This window comes from Centroberyx affinis, unplaced genomic scaffold (assembly GCF_046629955.1).
Source record: "Centroberyx affinis isolate AG114_WGS23_722 - 3 ecotype Tasmania unplaced genomic scaffold, CSIRO-AGI_Caff_v1 ptg003282l_1, whole genome shotgun sequence".
In the NCBI taxonomy this organism is placed as follows: domain Eukaryota; kingdom Metazoa; phylum Chordata; class Actinopteri; order Beryciformes; family Berycidae; genus Centroberyx; species Centroberyx affinis.
In genome coordinates, this window is record NW_027281298.1 from 301328 (window position 1) to 321867 (window position 20540).

Genomic DNA, 20540 nt, shown 5'->3' on the forward strand with positions numbered 1-20540 from the left:
CTCTCTCTCTCTCAGTGTGTGTGTGTGTGTGTGTGCTTTAGGGGGTCTAATAAATTGTCATATAATTCTGATATTTGACAGTGATTGCTTATGTAAATATCTATAGAATATCTTGGCTTGACACTTTGCACTCACTTTCAGAAAGGTAATAGCGCCCCCCTTCATAAAGGTATAGGTAGCCTATAGGTAAGTACATTTCACACTTTGTTCAGAATATGTTTGGAGATAGGTGTTTGTATGTTATTTGTACATTTAAATAATTCGAAATATAATTAGGACACTTGAATTGTGCTGTTGACAACATATAGCCTATCTGCAAACAGATCCCAAACATCTATTATAGGGCAATTTTTTTTGGCCTATTTTGAAACATATCTCGAACACCTCCTTAACTATATTTGAAATGTATTTTCTTTACTTTAGAAATTGTATAATGGGTTGACAAGAACAAAGAGACGTTTTGAGTCAAATGACAAACTTCACTTTGGCTCTGAATTATATAATTAGGCTACTTAAGCACCGCCCACCTGCCGTCTCCCTTTTCCTGTAGCAACAAATGACAGGCAGTAGTAACAGGGAAGAAAGCAGCAGCGAGAACAAGCGGGACCAGGACTTTTTACTCAGCCTTGGAAAAAAAACAAAAACCCACAGATATAGTTGAGTATGTCTGCCTCCCAAGAAGCGGAACACCCTGGACTGCTCAAGTTTTCATCCGCGGTGTTTTACGCCGGCAGCTCGTTTCTCATCACGGTGGTGAATAAAACTGTGCTGACGAGCTTCAGGTAGGCGACGCATATGTCATCTATACCACAGTCACTACGTGGCTTCAGTGTTGTTCATCAGCCAGTCCGGTGAAGAAAACACACAGAGATGCAGCTTCATGACACTAAAGCTGACTTTAAAGTTGTGTGCTGTTGTAGTTTGTGTCTTCCACAGTTTGTCATTCAGGTTTGTCAGTTTAATATATATATATAAAAAAAAATATATTGGCTTTTCTAGGTTCCCTTCGTACATGTGTCTAGGGATTGGCCAGGTAAGTAGGCTATTTCCCTTTCTCTCTCTTTCACTTTGCATTTTTGTTTTCACTTTCAAACTCTCTCTCTCTCTCTCATTAAGATTCAGAAAAAGCTTCATTGGCAGGAATCAAGTAGTACTGAGTGTTGGCAAAGTATATTACAATAGTACAGGATAAAATAAGGCACACTATAGATGAATATATAGGAATTATAGGAAATGTATTAATTAAAATATAGGAATTCCTAATTATAGTAACTCCACTTTAAAAATTGTTCATATGATGAATATGATTCTATGCAATGCTATGGACTATACTCATATGCAATTCATCCTACATATAATATATGCAATGCATTCTCTCTCTCTCTCTCTCTCTCTCTCTCTCTCTCTCTCTCTCTCCTGTCTGTTCACTGTCATTGTCACCACAGATGATCACCACTATTGTTGTCCTTTATGCTGCCAAAATGAACAAAACCGTTCAGTTTCAAGACTTTGACAGAACTATTCTCTTGAAAGTAAGCATCTTCATAAAAAACTGATGTTTCTTTCATTGGTATAGCACATTTATTTTATTGGTGTATTATTGGGTTACATATGCCAGAAGGCCTGATGTCTCTATTTTCTCTGCAGATTTTCCCTCTCCCTTTGCTGTATGTTGGAAACCATATAACAGGACTCGCAAGCACCAAAAAGCTAAGGTTTAACCAGCTGTCTATATCATGAACACTTTAAACTACATGGTTTTGGTCCTTAATGTTTGCAATGCTGTTCATTCATATGGTCTTTCCAAATGTTGTTTTTTCACAGCTTACCCATGTTTACAGTATTACGAAAATTCACCATATTGATGACAATGATCCTGGAAGCATATGTATTAAGGTATGGCACATCTCAGATTTTGCTGTTATAGCTTCTGAGAAGTTTTTTTGTAGATTACAATTCACATTATCAGAAGTATAACCCTGTCAGAATTTATTAGAAGGTACTGTACATTTTAGCTATTCAGTTGACTCATGGAGAGACTTGTATTAGTAGAAGGAAGCAACACAGGAGCATTTTCACTGCAGCTAGAGGAGGAGGATGTAGGATATGGAAGCGGGGGATGTGAATTAGGGGTGAGAGAATGTGATGTGTTTTGTGAAGCGATGAGTTTTCAGGTTACAGCAAAACATGGGAAGTGACTGCTGCTCTGACTGCATACTGTACCTTGTGCCTTTTCCCGTCCACATTTTGCATTTGAACTGAAGGCTTCAGGATTTGTTTTTCAGAAAAACATTTCCAAAGCGTCTTGTGTACAGCGTTGTGGCCATAGTCCTTGGTGCCATGTTTGCTGCAAGGTAGGTCTTTTGTTTTTTTTTAAACCCAGATTCAGTTAGTTGGAACTGATTAAAATGAAGAACTTGAGACATGTTTTAAAGGCAGAGTCAGATGTCTGTGCTTTCCCTTTATTCTCCTCTAACTCCTCTAGTGCTGACCTGGCCTTCGATGTGGAGGGCTATACTTTCATCCTGCTCAACGATGCCTTCACTGCTGCCAGCAGTGTGTACACCAAGAAGAAACTAGGCACTGAGGTAACACTGCCTGCACTTTACAATTAGAGGGCATGATGCACAGCTGAAGAATTCATATTTTCAGGCTCCTCTTACAGGTTTTTCCAGTGGTGATTGGTTGCAACAGACAGGCACACCACATCCTGTGAATGTTGAGTTTGAAAACAGCTAAACTCCTGTGTATCTAAGTAGGTGTGGTTGCTGTTTTTAAAGACATGCAGTTCATATATTATGAGGGTATAGTGGATTGTTTTACTGCACGGCTTGAATGCTGCAGCTCCTGTTGGTCCACTTTTCTGTTGAATAGATGAAGAAATGTAAACACTGTGCAACCAAAGCAAATGTAATTCAATGCAAATGCGATTTGGGTTGTCCTGCCACAGCAAATTAGGTTGAAGTTGTTTTCTTTTGATTGCTTATATCTGTGTTGTACAACTAAGGCTTTGTTTTGATTTGTGTTACAATGGGATCGAAAAGTTACAAGCATGCCATCAACAAATAAGCCTTCGTAATTCACACTTCGTCATAATTTGTGCTCGGCCATATTAATGTGCTAAAAAACATCTGACACTAGATTAACTTCAGTGTTGCATAAGGCCTCAGGTCTTCCATGCCTTGTTGCTGCAGCAGAAGTGTTGGTTTTGGTGTTGTTCAAACAGCTGCCCACTAAGTAAATAGGATCAAGTGGCCAACAGTCATACCATGGATCTCTGTAGCAGCATACACACTATAGATACAAACATGCTAGCTGGATACACACTCCTAGATTCCCAGCCAAACCACATGTTTTTAAATAATCAGGACACCGATATTTTGTCAGTGCATCAATTCTTGTTCGGCTGTCATGATGTTAGTTATGCTGACTTCTCCAAATGCTTGGCTGTCTCCCCTGCCAAATGTAAAATGTTTTTATTTATTTTCATTCATAGGTTTGTACTGCTAACAGGCATTAAGAAAGACTGGTAGCATTGCTAGCTTGCTGTGCTCAGATGGTCTGTGTATGTTTGAAGTTTGTCAGATTATATTTATATTTTCCTCTTTTTTTTCTGTCAAGGGTCTTGGGAAATATGGTGTCTTATTTTACAATGCGCTAATCATTGTCATCCCTACTCTCTTGGCAAGTGCATTCACTGGAGACCTACACCAGGTACACAACTATGACTCAGTGCCTTCTGTCTGTATGTGCATGTGCGTGCATATTTCTTTTTCTGCCTGACCACCTTGTTTGTTTTGATCCACAGGCAATCACCTTTGAAGACTGGGTGAAAGCCACTTTCATTTTTTGTTTCCTAATGTCCTGCGTCATGGGGTATGTCACTGTAATTCAGTGCAGACTGTTATAGTACTGTGTGTACTATAACCCCACACACACACACACACACACACACACACACACACACACACAAATTAGTACTCAATGAATGTTCTAAGACAAAGTTCTCTTATTTCAGGTTTGTGCTGATGTACTCCATAGTTCTGTGTAGCCACTATAACTCGGCACTCACTACCACAGTAGTGGGGGCAATAAAGGTAAGAGCACACTGATAAGAAAACTACTTATGAGAGAATGTGTTATCACGTGTCTTATCATTGTTACGACTGGTAACAAGGTCCACTCACCAAGTTGCATCAAAATGAACATTTTCCCCAGAATGTTGCAGTGGCGTATGTCGGGATCTTTGTGGGCGGAGACTACCTGTTCTCCTGGACAAACTTCCTGGGCCTCACCATTTGGTAAGAATGAATGTTTCCAGGTCATTTGTGACAAACTTGATTTGGTAAAACCTCTTTATAAATAAATTGTACTTGACTACTAGTCTTTTAGTAGTATTAGTAGTCCTAAACTATATTATTATAGTATTATAGTATAGCATAGTAGAGGCTTGATCAGGCCCCTAAGACCACACATCAGCATTTAATGAGCCAGAGCTTTAAATTCAATTAGATGACTGTGTGTCACTGCCCTGGATAATAACATTGAGAGACGACATGCCTCAGGTTTTGTGTCTGAGGAGAGACAGTCTGATGTCTGATGTCTCTCCCATTACTGTTCTATTGCCATAGCAAAAAGTAGGTCTGCACAATAATAACCGGTTAACACTACAACAAATTGCATGCAAAGGAACAATAGCCCACTGTCCACACAGGCACACATTGCACACAGAGCGTACAACCTGCAGCCGTCAGTATGACCTCATGTTAGACTGAAATTAACACGATCAAAAGATCAATATACCAGGTGCACAAAGACGGTGACCCCCATGGTTTGATGCCATTACTCATTACTTAGTGCAAAGCATCCAAAAGTCAACATCCGCTACTTCAAGACTGAAAATTGACTGAAAAGAGCTTGGTGTGTGCCGCACTGTGTGATGGACCAGGAGGAGAAAACGACCAAATCCATGAGGCCACCACCTTCCTGCACCTGGTCCACTGCACCTGGAATATCTTGTTATACAAGAAGAAAAGTGCCTGTGAGGTTCAGTTCCAAGCCAGAATAAATTTCCTGGTTGACACTGAATTATTTGCATTTTGATCACAAATAAGGCTCTGCCAATTGTGGAGGAAGGCATGCATATGCATGTTTCATATTCTGAAAATGTTTTGGACAGGTTAGTCAATGTGTTGCAATAATCCAGCTCACAAATGTTTTCACAAATGCAAACCCCAAGCACCATGACTCTGACCTTTGCACTCCTATTTTGTTTGTTTGTTGGTTATCTTGGAATTGAAGCATATTCTCCTGTGTCACTCATTTTAAGTCACTCTGGGTAACAGATAACAGCTAAATGCCTAAAATGTAAATGTAAAAATGTGTTTTGTCTAACTTAAACATCTATCTTGGGTTCTAAACATAGAGCTTTATTTGTTAACCTCCCATTCTGTTTCATTCATAATCTTTCATGGCCTAGGAATTCATAAATTTTCTCTTGGCTTGCAGTATGTCAGGTGGACTAGTGTATTCATATCTGACATTTAACAAAACTTCATCTGAAAGTGAAGAGGGAACACCAGAGCAGCTGAAGATTCACATCACACAAGACTCTACAGGAAAGTGCTCTGCAAACTGAAAGGACACTGTTCTTCTTACGCCTGTTGGTGGCACTATTCCGCTCCATATTGGAGCAAATGACTGATTTTCCCTTTTTATTTTTATATTTATTTAAACAATTGAACTGATTTTCCTTGGTAGATCACCATTGCTAAATAGTATATTCCACTACCAATCATGTGATTCAATAAACTTGACGGGAAGTGAAAGTCAGACCTGTGTCATGATCAGTGAATGTTTATTGAAGACCAACAGTTACAAACAGTGTGGACAGCCTGTCAGAGAAATCTTGCCTTTAAAATGTGTAATAAAATTTCTACCAAGCAAGCAGGATCACTCTATAATTGTCACAAACATGAAAAATGTTGAAGGATGTTAACAGAGGGGAAAACTGAAACTCATAATGATCTAAAAGTCAACTTCAAAGTCTTGGTAGATTGTGCACACCCTATATTCTAACAAACACATGGTGTATATATATTAAATGCCATAATCTTCTCAAACCAAATAGACTAAAGGTTAGAAATGCTTCAAAATATACTATACATGGGTACAATAAATCATTTGGTGTTTTGATTATCAACAATTCAATTGCTTTCCAGTTTCGCCTTAACTCCACAAATGTACTTTGTTAATCACAGATTCAAACATCATAGCTAGAGTGTCAGATTGTTCCATGATGCACAAGTTTCTGACCAGAAACCAAGATTCCCTCAAACAACTGGCCAATTACGAGAGGCGTCATACAGTGTTGAAAGATGTAGTGTTGCTCAAAAACAAAAAAAAAAGAGAAAAAAACCCCACCAAGCACTACACAATCGGTTCATGAAAGACAAGTGTCATTTCCCTAGACATGCCTGATTATTTTAATATTCATTGCATTGCAAGCTTAATCCATGGATGCGAGCCTTAATATGGGATGCAAGTGCTAAAGCAAAATGTCACTTTTAAGTTTATGCAGCAACATTGAGGTAAATTTCTAAAACAGTAGAGGGACAAAAGTAGCCTATGCATCGATGTTAGCTCAAAAGGACTTTGAAACTAAATGTGACTGATTCTGAGGAATTTTTCTTTGAGGAACCTGCCAGATTTTTGCTGAAGTCAGAATGTTTCCCTTTACAGATCAAGCGGTCTCCGTACTCTCAAACAGTTGAACAAAATGTTAGCCAAAATAAAAACATGGTGAAATAAATACCACATGATAGAAACTTTGAAATGAGATGACATAGATAAACCCTACACCACCACGCTATGCCCGTATCACAACTGGTCTGCCGCCTTTTAATATAAAAGATGACTGACATCACACATTGTATAAAAGCTCCCGCTTGGTTTGAAATCAACTTCTAGCCTGCAACTTTTACAAAGTCCTCTTAGATCTATTAAGAAAAAATGCTGTTAGATGTTGGAAATATGGCATGGCACTAAAAAGTACTAAAAACTTTTCAACATATTACTAGCATCCTTCCAACTCTTTAAAATCTACAGCATATCTTAAGGGCAAACGGCTGGATAGAGGGCTTGGGGTTGGGGATTTCCCCAATGTCTGGTGATGTCATTTGGATACAGCTATGTGTGTGTATAGGTGTGACAAGTGGAGAAGCTGTCCAAGTTTGGATTCTTGCGAAAGCTTGTGCCTAGCCAGACCTCTGGATTAGGCTTGCAATGACCACCTCTCATTCACAAACAGCAATGGCCACATCTCAACAGTCTGAATCAGCTCCTCTTCCTTTCTTTGCCTCCATTCATCCGCCTGCCCTCACCACTTGAGGGAGAGAACAGTGTAGGTGAAAGTAAAACTACTGGATACTTCCTCAATCCACTTCTATCACCATCATCAGTAGCAGCGAAACTGTGTTTTCGATGCCGGAGATGAAACAAACGAGCAAGACAAGAAAAGGCCACTTGACACAGTCGAAATGCAACTGACACATCCTATGTTTCACCACACCCTGTATCAATCTGTTCATCTGAGCTTAATCCATATATACATCAGTCATACACACTCTCTTACACTCACAATATACTTACAAAAACTCGTTACCACCAAAGTGCAAACAAAACAAATTAAAAACATAAAAAAGGTACTCTTTCTCTGCCTTTAGAAGGCAGACGAAAGAAAGACATTCTTCATATAATCAAATCTACAATCATAGCAGCCTAAGAGGATAAAATGGAAGCTGTATAAGGTGCTTTAGCTTGTGCCCTCCTGGTGCTGAGCAGGGGAAAGGATGATGCTGTTCATTAACACTGATCTCAGGCCAGTTCAGCTCTTTCTCCTCAAAGTCTAGTTTCACAACTTCAAAGAACAAACTAGACTAGTCTTTGATCTGCGTTTATGAGCAACTTCTACCTACAGCACATATTGCAGGAGGGCGGAATGGGTTTGGAGATATTTGGGGGGGGGGGGGGGGGTCCAGGACCAGGAAGTGGGTGGGAGTTCAAGGAGAGAGATTGTTGGCCAGCTCGATGAGTGCCAGGGCACCGTGGAGACGCTCTCGTTGCTCTTGGAGACGACGCTTGGCGGCGCCTCCCTGGCTGCCCTTCTCTTCCTCTGCAGTCTCTTCCTCTTCCCCATTCTCTTCGTCCGACTGGAAGAATCCCATGGGATCCTGCTGCTCCTGGTCCTCGACTCCGCCCTTGCCCTGCGGCTTGCCCTTGGTGGTGGTCGGGGCGCGCTGCTCACGGGTTTGCCAGTACCTGCAAAGACAGAGAAGAGCATATTGTATGAGGGAGTAGCAGTGTTTAGTCATTTATCAAGTAAAAATACCAATACCTGGCTACAGCTTCACAAATTACTTTTCATATTATTATAAAATGATTACCTTGGGTGTTTTTGGCTGCCAGTCAGACTAAGTAAGTAATTTTAAGAATCACTTTGGGCTCTGGTAACTTGTGATGGGCATTTGTCATTATTTATGACATTTTATAGGCTAAATGATTAATCGATAGATGGAATAATCGATAGACTAATCAATAATGAAAATAATTGTTAGTTGCAGCCCTAATGAGTAGCCTACAATGCAAGCAGCAACTAACATTAAATGCATTCTGTTTTATGATGCCACTATGCCGGCTTTCTGAAACTGTCTCCTGACCCAAAACAGGTCACAGATTCATATCTGAACAATGTGCCTGACAAGATTACTAATGTGAAGAGCAATGTGTGTTTACTTACTTAGCCAGCCACTCTGCCACAGCCTTGTTGTCCGCTGACTGGGCCGTCTCCAGACCCTCCTTTGGTTCCTCCCTCCTCAGCCGGGAGTACGGGTGCTTGGGGCAGTGCCGGTTGGCGTGCGTGAACCGGTTGCCACATCCTGCAGAGAAAGCCACAAATCAGCACCAGATGAATCAAGAGATATGAGTTATAATGCAATAAGCCATGAGAAGCCATGCTTTACAGTAATTTTAGAATAGAAAGAGTCGGTGTTAGGCCTGATTTGTTTTTATCTGTAAAGCATGGCCTCTCTCACTTGCTGCTTTTATGAAAAGAACAGTGATAAACGATGGTAATAAAAAATAATGAAAATGCTCAATCTTTTATTTTTAATCAATAATGTAATAATAGCAATAGTAATCAAATGTTATTCTTCCTCCAAGCAATATAGTTCTAGCTGTGATTTCCGGCTAGTGCATTAATATTCAAATGAACAGTTATTAGGTACTTTCAACAGCTTCAAACGTGACTCAGTCAAGCAACAGTTCCACATTTGAAGCCATTGGAAAATACCTAATAAACACACAACTTTGACTGTATCACTTGGTGGAAGAATAACACTTAGCTTAGTTACCACTTAGTTTCCTTTTTGTTGTGTGGTCGGTATTTGCCTTTTTTCTGTCCTGGTTGTTTTTTTTTTCCTGTCCTGTTTGTTTTATTTTTATTCTTGTTATATTTTATACCTTGTGAAGCACTGTGCAACTTCTGTTTTGAAATGTGCTATATAAAGAAACTGATTCAAAAGAAAACATTTATTGAACATTAGCGTTCTTTTTTTATCAATGGTGTGTCAATCAATCAATGTGTGTGTACTACAGTCTTATAAAAGCAATAAGCCGCTCAGCTTCCACTTGTGCCTAATAGCACCTCTTATCTGTTGTTAAACCGCTGTAAAGCTTAAGTCTCATCCCTGGTGAATGCTGATTGACCAGCATGACTCACCTTTCTCTGAGCAGACGAAGGGTTTTTCCCCAGTGTGCAGCCGCTGGTGCGTTTTCAGCTGACCGCTCTGGACAAATGCCTTCCCACAGTCTGGGTAATCACACAGATAAGGCCGCTCTCCTGAGGGAAAATGAGATATTTGTCAGTGCACTGTATTGTGATTGTGCTTCAATAACGTTGTTAAACAGTGCTGCTTACCCTGATACACATACTACATCCATGTATACATAATGCAGCCTGTTAAATCAATCTGTTTCTGCTTTCACAGACAAGGCAGAGAAGAGTCCCTTCCTTTCCAGCATGCTGCTGTAACATGGTTTCATCTGGTATTGCAGGTGTTTTCCAGGCCCTTCACTGGTGCCAGTAGTGCAGTAAAGAGTATTATGCAAAAATATAGTGTCCCCACCCCTTTCTCAGGGCAAAGTATACACACACATGCCTGTTTTTGAATAATTTGGTGGCAGGGTGACAATCAACAAACACTATACCGCTGTTAATAATCACTCTGCTGACACACTGTACCTGCCTCTCTCTCACCTGTGTGTGTTCTCTTATGAGCCTGGAGAGACTTCTCTCTGGGAAACACCCGGTTGCAGATGTTGCAGCGGATGCGGCTGGACGAAGTCTCCCCCTCGCTGATCAGCTCCCGCACGGTGTCAGCACGCGGGCGGCCGCGGCGGATACCATCCTGACACAACACAAACACAGGATTTCCAAATCAGCTAAATGAACATCTGAAGTGTCTGTTTTCCATTGGTAGCACAGCAGCATTAGTAGATCCAGTTAAGTTTTCATACTTTTATAAGCAAATCAGTTTACAAAGGAGTGTATAATTAAACTGGCATATCACAAACAGATATTGCCTATGTCTTACTCATAAATTATACTTATGTTTCTGTATTTTTTTATATGAAGAAAAAGTTCCAACCATTGAACTGATTATACAGCATCTTCACCAACATTTAACTTTGAGGTTTCATGCTTAATACAATGCAACATATGGTTAGGACTGTGTAATACGCTGCACTGAGCTCACGTGGGTTAGTTACATTGTAGCAGGACAGGACACACGTTTGTTCATTATACTTCATTCACATCCGGTTACTTTTTTGGCGCGCGACTAGACGTCATGTATGAGCAGCTGCTCCAGAACCAGGAAGTGACTGGGGTTTAAAATCCACCATGTCACACCCTAATGCGCGGGCGTTTTTTTTAAATGACACTTCATCTCGGGCATGTTAAGGTTAAGTGATACATAAATCGTCCATTTTAAGTGGCCACATGTTAAGATAAAATAGTTATCACCTCCAGGCTGCATTAACTATTCAGTTTGGACTAGTTTGTTTCTAGTTTTAAGATCTGAATTTAATAATATCCTACATGCACTCTGTAACACTGAAGCCTATCTTATTACTAGTAAGTACTAGTATAGTACTAGTATAGTATAGTAATTATAATCATGACAGTCTTACAATGCTGCTCAATCTATGCAGCAGGACTTTAACGTGCAACGGTTTCCATACAATGTCCTCATGGTGGAGAAATGTGACTTTACCTTCATCTGGTCAGGTGAGGGAGCCATGTCAGCTTCACTGGCCGTCTGGGTGCCGGTAGGGGACGAAGCCCCGTTCACAGACCCGGGGCTCAGGGTCACATTGTGGGCATTCTCCCCCCACTTCCACGGGTAGACCATGAAGTCACTGAAGCCGGGACTTGTCGGCATCAGGCCCTCCGTCTTCGTCGGCTTGATCGGGGTGGTCTTGATGACAGACACTAAAACTCTTTTGGGCGAGTCGTTGCAGAAAATAACATGCGGGTGCTTATTTTCAGCCATCACTGGTATGTAACAGCGACTCCTATAAAAATCCCGGTGTCAGTTGCCGTAAGCAAAAACCTGGAAAAGTTTTGAACTACTTTGTAGCTGAAAAATCAATGAGAAATAGTCCAAAATGCGGCGCTTTTTCAATCTGGAGTAAATATATCCTTCATTTCCAAAGAGGGATAAAATCACGGGTCCGTTCTTCGCTAGAAAATATACAAAGTACCCACAAAAGATACAGACATATGAAAAATGATAGCTGGATATTCCTGCTGTCACAGTGGGTTGCCTGAACTGTGTGCGCCCACAGAAACGTTGTCCCGCGTTGCAAATCGCGCCTAAGCAGCAGACGGACCAATCAGATGAGTGGATCCTGCCCCACGTGTCGGAAGTAACCAATTACCGAAGCCACAGGGGCCCAGCGGGCCGATCGGGACAGCCCGGCAGCGAATGGCAGGAGTGTGGGCGTTCTGTGGACGATGATTGGTGGAGGCGTTTTAGCCAATGAGTTTTAAAAGCTTCACGCGCGCCTTCGCACACTGACACAGAAATTGGCCAATGGGGACGAGCGGAAGGCACGTTCTGCGACGATGTAGCCAATGAGAGTGAAGGGCGGTTAATTTTACATCGCAGCCGAGCAGATGTCCTTTCCCGCGCTGAGAAGTCTGTTTATGTTATTACATTTTGGTCAATTTAAAGGGAAAGGAAACGGTGGTTCAAAGGCGCCAAAGTTACGTAATCACTTTGCTGGTGGAAAGGATACTGAAACAAAGGTTGCACTGTGTAAGAAAAAGAAGGCTGTATAGTAGCCAAGCAGGCCTATGGGCTGTTTGACGGTTTGTTTTTGATATTAATGTCATTTTGACAAGATAGAAATTAAGCCGAGTGAATCCTCTCTCCAACTCCTCTCTACCTCAACAGAATACCTCTCTCTCTCTCTCTCTCTCTCTCTCTCTCTATTTCAATTAAATTCAACAAGCTTCATCAAGCTTCATTGGCTTCAATGACTGTTCTATAACAATATTGCCAAAGCAAATGTGCATTTATAGTGCTCATCAATCAAATGAAAGAAAGGCAAACAAAATAGACACTACAGAAATAACATGCAATAACAAATGAATAGCAATATAACTATCTCTCTCTCTCTCTCTCTCTCTCTCTCTCTCTCTCACTCACTCACTCACACACACATACACACAGACACTCACTGACTCACTGTATTGAAAAAAACAACAACTGAAAAATCTATTTTAAACCAGTTTGACCTATTATGATGTTGGACATTCAATGGGCCTATTGAATAGCTTTCCAAGGCCCACAGCTTTCTGGACCTTTCAGACACTCACACCTAATCTAAGGACGTTGTTAAATCATTCCATATTTGTCAGCTTCTCATAACTTTTACCGCTCTCTTAAAACGTTATGAAAGCAACATGGTGAGCTGAAAATCACAAACTGCTCAGTATCAGGATCCACCCAACATGTTTATACTGCAACTACTGATTTGGTTCCAGTCATTTGGAGTTAAAGGTTTATTGATGTGATCACTGGCAAGATGTTTGATGGGGTGAAGGCATTATGTGCCATCTGTTGCAGATGGTAGTGAAGTATGACACAGTTACACGGTACAATGATAGAGGATCAGTGGTGATTTGCACAAAATTCAAAAAATTATAATTTTTAGAATTTTGTTACATTTTTTTTTTGTTAATTTTAATTACAGTCAGTGAAGGATCATTTGTTGTTAATGTGATATACAATAACAGCTTAGAAGTATATACAGTACTACAGACAATAGTATGTATGCTATTTTTCATTATTAATAGCTCGTTTCTGTTGTCCCTTTTTGAATAAGGTGACACACTCCAATATTATAATATACATTTTCTATGTAATATTATGTGTATTAGACAAGGCAGTTGGTTTTTTTTTTTTGGTTTTTTTTTACAACAGACTGGAATTAAGTCAATCAATCAATCAATGAAAATGTTTAAAAATTTTGAGTCTGTTTATTTGCCATAGCCAAAATAGTGCAAATTTTCAGACATTTACACTATGTAACCTTGTAACTCCATGCACTAACATGTTTTTAGGCCTCAGCAGGTGTCAGGTTTGCACTTACTGCCCAAGGGACATTGTCTTCGAACATGTGAAGGCCACTGGGTTGGAATCTATTCAGCTGTATTTTCTAAAATATGTATTTATAGTGATGCATTGATATCTAGTATAAGGCACCCAAGACTCCCCTTGAGGCTGACCACTCACCTGTAATTCCTATCCTGACCACTAGGTGGGGCAAAAAATTCAAGCAACTACATCACTTGGATTCTACATATTCATATCCTCTGACTCATCCCGGTTGGGAGAGTTACTCAGCTAAAACAGTTCTGAGGTGAGTTGATCTAGTTTTGATGTTGGAATATAAGGATCTGAGTATTATTATAAATGTGTACACGTCAAGTTATTCTATTAATATCAATATGATAGTCATTGAATGATCCCTGTAGGGAAATTGGGCCATTGCACAGAAACAAAGAATAACATATAGCCTAGATAAATAGATCATATTGGAGATCAAATGTGCAACATCATGATAATAAAGAGCTCCTACTGGCTTGACAGAAGTCTTGCTATGGCTGCAGTTTACAGATTTACAAAGATACAGTTCAGTGCAAAAACAGATATTGCAGGGTGGTCAAATGTGCATTGTTGGCTCTCCACATCATTAGATTCACAGAGCAAGTTTGCACTAAAATGCTTAAAAACAATATAGGCTACTGTAGGCAAACATTTACAGACATACAGTGTGGTGCATATACAAAAATGGCAAATGCCTAGAAATGTCCATATATTAATGATAAACACTTTTTTACAACAAAATACTATAGGCTATTTAGTGTAACAAATGAGTGGACTAGCAATGTCCAGACAAGCAGCTCACCTTGTTAAACATAAAATGCACTGACTTCACTGATGAGACAAACTCTGTTTATTCTCAGGCTCAGTAATCAATTTATTAGTAGCACTTGCATTTATTGGCTTCTGGTCCAACACAAAGAAAACAGATGGACTTGTAAACCAGGCAATGAAGGGCTCAAAATTTGAGAAATGATGACTATGATTCCACGTACAAACTTACTTAATTTAAAGGACTTGCAATATTCTTAATGAAAGCCCTCTGGTGATAAGAGTTGAAGTTTACCTGTAAGTGTCTGGACCTGAAAAATCACTAATGTCCCCCATAATATTCCTTTACAAACTCGACAATGAGTTCACAGTGACCTTACAGTACTTTATGGTATTTTTTCTGATGTGAAAGTGATACTAAATCTCCTTTATTATTAGTATCACTATAATATTTATAGAATACTTATTATATTGACTCATAATTTTGCTATGATTTTTTTTATTGATTGAGTCTTGGATTGATCCTCCTAAAATGTACTGCACAATAACTATAGTTGTTTTTTTTGTCAGGGACCCAGCATCAACCATTATGTCATGATCTGTATGTTTTGACAGATCATGACATAATGGTTGATGCATGTTATTGTCATTCATTTTAGTTTCAAAATCTAAATGGCTTTTTCTTTTCTGGCATATTTTCGGGTAATCCTACAAGTAATCACAATCACAGTAAACAGCAATTATCTTTTTTTTTCATCAAAAGTATTTCTGACTTTTTTTTGGCCTTTTTTAAACTGTTTTTTTTATTTTTTTATTTTTTGCAATTCCATTTGTTCTAGTCCGTTCCAAAATGACAAAACAGATGATAATCCAGCCAACGTCTATCTAATGAATATTGATTAGCGAATTTTGACGAGCACAGGGGCGTGGTGTCGCCAGTTCCCGCACGTGCAAACGTTTAAAAGTCTCGCCGAGCTAACGGCGCTTGTTAGACGTTCACTGTGGCAGCTGAATCCCATCCGCTGCTCTTTTCTGTTATAGTTGGACAGGGAAACGGTGGTCTCTTTTGCGTTTGCGAGAGATAAGCGTTGATGTCCGGAGTGTGAGGGGAAAACCAGCCTTTGAACTTGGCATTTTTTTTGTTGTACATTGGCTTTAAAAAATGCTGCCGGACGCCTATGGCTGCGTTGTGGCGAACAGGTTCGGGAAGCTTCTGGATGACGATGCCGACCCGTTCGACCTGATCAATGATGCGGAAATAGAGAAAGACAAGAAGAAGAAGAAAGACGACCAAAAGAAAGCCAAGCAGAAAAAACCTGGCCAGAAAGAATCCCAGAAAGACAGACGCCTCCCAGCCGCGTCTGACGGTCAAGACCCGCAAGCAGGTACTAGCCTACTAACCTTTTTGGTAAAGTTCATGGGTGACAAAAGGAAACGGGTTAACGCAGATGCCAGATCTCTCTGACACTCGGTTTTGTCTGACCTAGTTCGCTGGCAAGCATCAGGCTTTGGCTACATTATCGTTAAACACCCACACACCCGAACGATTCTGGCAGGTCCCCACTGTTTCTAGATGGGACGGTCCAGCCGAGAGCCGTCAGCTCGCCTGGGCTTGGCCAGCTGCTGATGCTGCAGGGTCAGTGAGGCTGCAGAGCGCGTGGACGGGCTCAGTGCTGCAGGCAGAAGCCACAGTGAATGGTTTCCACTAATTGTTTGGGATATCGAGGGTTTAGGAACACAGGTGACCTTTTCCCCAACTTTACAGCAGAGCAAAAACACAACTGGAAGTCATTGACAAAACATGGGAACTATGCAGACTTTTTCTAGATAGTCTATGAAAAGCTATTATGTGCAGTTATGCCCCCAAATTCTAAGCTAGGGTTTTCACTTCAGTCTTCCAGATTTTCCCCTTTATTTTAAATGTGTTTATGGCTACAAATGTGGTGTTTTGATCATCAGAAAGCCCAAGAGAGCATCAAGAGTTTTCCAATGATATACAATATTCATTTTCGGCCAAAATGTCACTTAATACCTTTTCACACCAAACCTTTGGTAAGCTTTAACATTTATCATTTGTTTGAAATCCACACATTTCTCACATTCTCAGATCCATCCATTCCTTTCCTAACAGTGGTAAGTAATGAAAGACAGAGTGGAGGTTGTGATAGATTAAAGACTGGGTTGAGACCCAAAAGTGAGTAGCAGAAACGTTAAAAATGGCTTGGTCCCCAAATGTATCTAAAACAAATTGGTATCTGAAGCCTCTAGCCAAAGCCTCTTGCAATGTTGGATAGGCTGAAAACAATGTGGGCTTGTAGATCAATGGTTTAAACCAGGGTCAATTTGTTTGATCATCCCAGCCAAACGCATAGTCATCAAAGGTTTTCAGATGCCTGTGTCGTCTGCAGGCCGTAAACAGCAGCCATGCGTTGGACCGGCGACTGAGAGCAGAGGAGGCACAGCGGAGGCCCAGAGGGGCATGAAGAGAGCCGCCTTCGCAGAGCGCAGGGCCAACCAAGACGAGCAATCACAGGAGTATCCCGTCTCTAAGTATGTGTGCTTCCTCAAAGCTGTGCAACACAACTCTGTGCATTGTTTTCCAAAGACTGCACTTGCTCTTTGTTTACATCACCACCAGTGGGGAAATTTGTTTCCAAATTGACTTCGGATAGATTGAATTTTGAGAAATGAGTTGGAACAAACTTTCTTAACTATTGTGATGTGACATGTAAATAATTTACAGTTGGATTGATGACAGATTATTTTAACCATAAGGCACTTCAGTTTTTATCGTTGTTTTTAATACAGAATCATGAAACAAACTCTGAAAAGCCAAATCATTGCCTGGTTGCTTCCCTACTTATTGAAGCATGCGGTAGTGATCATCAGATTGATCCTCAAGCTAAACTAGGAGTTTAAAATTTGGTTTTCCTCATTTTACCCGCAAATCTATAGTTAACATGGTGATGTGTACATTTTTAAAATAGTGAGGATAAAAAGAGAAATTCCATGCTCTTTTTTCCCCTTGAATCATTACATTCTCATCCAGTTAGTTTGCAAATGGCAATTTGTAATCAGCTGCAATGAATGATCAATATTTGGAGCAATCTACCATCTTGGTCTGAAAAGCAGGAATTGTCGCAGGAATACTATGAACTGTCACCCAATTGTTCCGCAGGCCTTCCTCCGATGCAGATACCGACCCCAGAGGCAGAGGGGGGTTCAGAGCCGGGAGAGGAGGAAGAGGTGGAGGAGGATACTTGAGGAATTCAGACACCTTCAACCTGCGGGGCAAGAGAGAATATGAGCGGCACAGCGGAACGTAATGCCTCTGTTAATCAAGCAGTCCAGCTTAAAAGCTTGTGCCAGTTTTTCTCTCATAATGGCAAATATTGAACTGTGTCTACATTTTCTGCTGCCTGTTGCAGAGGCATCTCCCCTGAGGAGAAGAGAGGGGGCAGAGGACCCTGGAACTGGGGGTCTGTTCAAGACACTATGGGGTGAGTCGACCAACATCGACAACATGGACATGTCCATTTTTAAACTTGGGCACCATAGCAAATTGTCTTTCTGTTTGTCCATGTCCCATGTGTCTTTTTTTTTTAAGTGATTTGATGGAGGTGACATCAGATGCTCCAGTCAAACCTGAAGAGCCCCAATCACCAGTGGAGGGCGAGGAACAGTGAGTAACACACACACATGCATGTACACAACCACAATTGGTCATTCAGTCAGCCATTGCCACGGTCCCATGGTCATTGAGTGGTAAGTTCATGTTAGTCAAGGATGAGACTTCACTTGTCTAGCACCTGTGGGCTACCAAACATTTTTTACTGCACTTGAGAAAATAATTTTCTACAAATCATTGCTGTTTGTGATTGAACGACCTGTAATTAATAAAAGGAAGTACATTTTCACACAACTCCCCCTCAGAAAGAGCAATGTCATCACCACAAATGCACAGTGGGGACTATAAAGAACCTGCACTTCTTAAGGGTTCCTGTTATGCATGTGTGTTAATTTAACACTATGGGCATGGGCTGGACTCAAACCCACAGTCTTATGGTATGATCCAAAATTAAAAATTCACCATTTGGAAGATAAAAATGACTCCCACTCTTTAGAAAATGGTTTATATGAAAGTAAAGCACATTATGGGTTCCTTTTTTTTTATTTTTTTTTTTAGTTCTGAATAGTTTTAAGACATTTGCTTCCTAAATAGTGGATGGATATACAGCATTTTGGAATGAAACCATTAATTTGCATATACTTATGACATTAATTAGCCAGGTGCACGTATTAAAGGTATTGACCAGTGGTCTCAAGCTTCATTAGCCACTCTCCCCTTTTTACCATGATAGCTGTATGCTGGAATCTGTTTTCATTTGGCAATGTTACAACAGCATTAATATTTAAGACACAAAAATGGTCAGCATGAAGTGGACTGAAAATTGTAGCTCGTCCCCAACTTGTGATAGAGTGTCAGAGGTGGATGGAGAGATGGTGGTCCAGGTTGCCATGGAGATGACACTGGACGAGTGGAAAGCCCTGCAGGAGATGAGTCGTCCCAAGGCAGAGTTGAACCTCCGCAAGGCGGATGACAAGGTCCCCTCCAAAGCCAGAGTCATCCACCAGTCGAAGCATGTGGAGGTGAGAATGGAAAGTGCTTAGGTCATCTGTTCAACAAGAAAAATCCCTGGTGAAAGACTTGTGTGATTTGGCAGTAAGTGGGTTCCCTTAGTGATCACACTGCACGTCATGGCCGACCCTCTCTGGGGCCCTGGGACCTTTGCAACGCACTTGATTCTGCATTAAGAGCTCGCTTGTAGACTGTTTGAGCAACGTGACTGAGCCTCAACTTGCAGAGTGACTAAGTGACATTTCACTGTTCCAGACTGGCCCTGCGAAAATGTAAAAACTATTGTAATGAATGAGTCAAGCTAAGGTTAGTCCGTAGCGGGAAGGTCAGTTTGCTGTGAACAGTACAAGTAGACAAGTCGTTAAAGATAGTCAAGTAGCCAAGTAAGTGATGGGCACATGACTATCCCACAAGCCCGTGACTAATAATTTCCAGACCAGGCTTTTGCAAAACTGCCCTCACTAGCTTGAAGTTTCATGGTGGCTAATGAAGATGGCACTGAGGTTTTTGCCCAAACTCTGAAGTTCATCACTTCATAATTGTAATTTTCTGTTTGAGACTATCATTGACTGAATTCAGCATTTCTTCCCCATCTTCTTCTTCTTCCCCATCTTCATCTTCAGAACCCCAAGGGAAGTCTGGAGGAAATGGAGGATGATGGCCACTTCCTGCGCAGGTCTGTGAATGACATCACTTCCCGTCTGGACATCAACTTCGGGAGTCTGGGACGCCCCAGCCGGGGTGGGAGAGGCAGGGGAGGACGAGGCGGTACCACTGCCCGCCCAGAGAAGGTCAAACCCAAATTGGAGACGGTATGTTCTTAGCTGACACAAAAGAGATTTAAATGCATATTAATGAAAACAAGTGACTTCATGAGTCACTGTATATTGAGTGATGCTGCTCACTTCATATTGTAATAGAGGTCCACATTTGAACTTTAGTTCATTTTGGAAAAACATTGAAATTTATTTTTGATGGGGACAGACAGTATTTTGGTATTTTTCATACAAAGCAATTGCCTCTACACTTTTCAAGATGTTTACTTCACAGAGAAGCAAAAGCCAGTGTGCTCACCACATACAGGTGACAACAAGAACATTAGGAAAAAATGGATAAAATCAACAGGACCTGTATATGCATTTTCCTGTATTCTGGTTGATTCTCTCTTGAGCGTTTCGGCTAAGGAATGTCTTCTCCTTTGTGTGCTGTTGGTTACTCCAGGCCGACGCTCTGGCTCCTAACCCAGATGACCCAGAGGATTTCCCAGCACTAACAGCGGGAAGATAACCGTGTCCTCGGCTGTTTGAACTCACTTCTCTTCACTTTGGCCTGCTGGTGAAAATGGGTTGCACTTACACTTGCTAGATATCTAATCACTGTTTTTGTGTTCTGCTGTT

The 20540-nt window shown here is 40.8% G+C and overlaps 3 protein-coding genes across 3 annotated transcripts; 2 read left to right on the top strand and 1 right to left on the bottom strand.

The window, feature by feature from the left end:
* Nucleotides 1-579: 579 nt before the first annotated feature.
* Nucleotides 580-7985, top strand: slc35d2 (solute carrier family 35 member D2). The gene is made up of 12 exons (XM_071538492.1): nucleotides 580-782; nucleotides 1000-1033; nucleotides 1446-1532; nucleotides 1648-1715; nucleotides 1825-1896; nucleotides 2286-2354; nucleotides 2486-2588; nucleotides 3622-3714; nucleotides 3809-3876; nucleotides 4019-4097; nucleotides 4219-4301; nucleotides 5509-7985. Exons 1-12 carry the CDS (start codon nucleotides 664-666, stop codon nucleotides 5636-5638), a joined length of 1005 nt encoding a protein of 334 aa, XP_071394593.1. The 5' UTR covers nucleotides 580-663; the 3' UTR covers nucleotides 5639-7985.
* A 58-nt stretch (nucleotides 7986-8043) lies between these two features.
* On the bottom strand, nucleotides 8044-11866 carry znf367 (zinc finger protein 367). The gene is made up of 5 exons (XM_071538493.1): nucleotides 11334-11866; nucleotides 10316-10466; nucleotides 9779-9898; nucleotides 8798-8936; nucleotides 8044-8319 (listed from the first exon to the last, which is right to left on the bottom strand). The coding sequence occupies exons 1-5, from the start codon at nucleotides 11610-11612 to the stop codon at nucleotides 8061-8063; spliced, it is 948 nt and encodes a 315-aa protein (XP_071394594.1). The 5' UTR covers nucleotides 11613-11866; the 3' UTR covers nucleotides 8044-8060.
* A 3800-nt stretch (nucleotides 11867-15666) lies between these two features.
* On the top strand, nucleotides 15667-20540 carry LOC139660388 (intracellular hyaluronan-binding protein 4-like). The gene is made up of 8 exons (XM_071538524.1): nucleotides 15667-15889; nucleotides 16913-17054; nucleotides 17683-17826; nucleotides 17933-18004; nucleotides 18112-18186; nucleotides 18983-19154; nucleotides 19767-19955; nucleotides 20365-20540. The coding sequence occupies exons 1-8, from the start codon at nucleotides 15667-15669 to the stop codon at nucleotides 20428-20430; spliced, it is 1083 nt and encodes a 360-aa protein (XP_071394625.1). The 3' UTR covers nucleotides 20431-20540.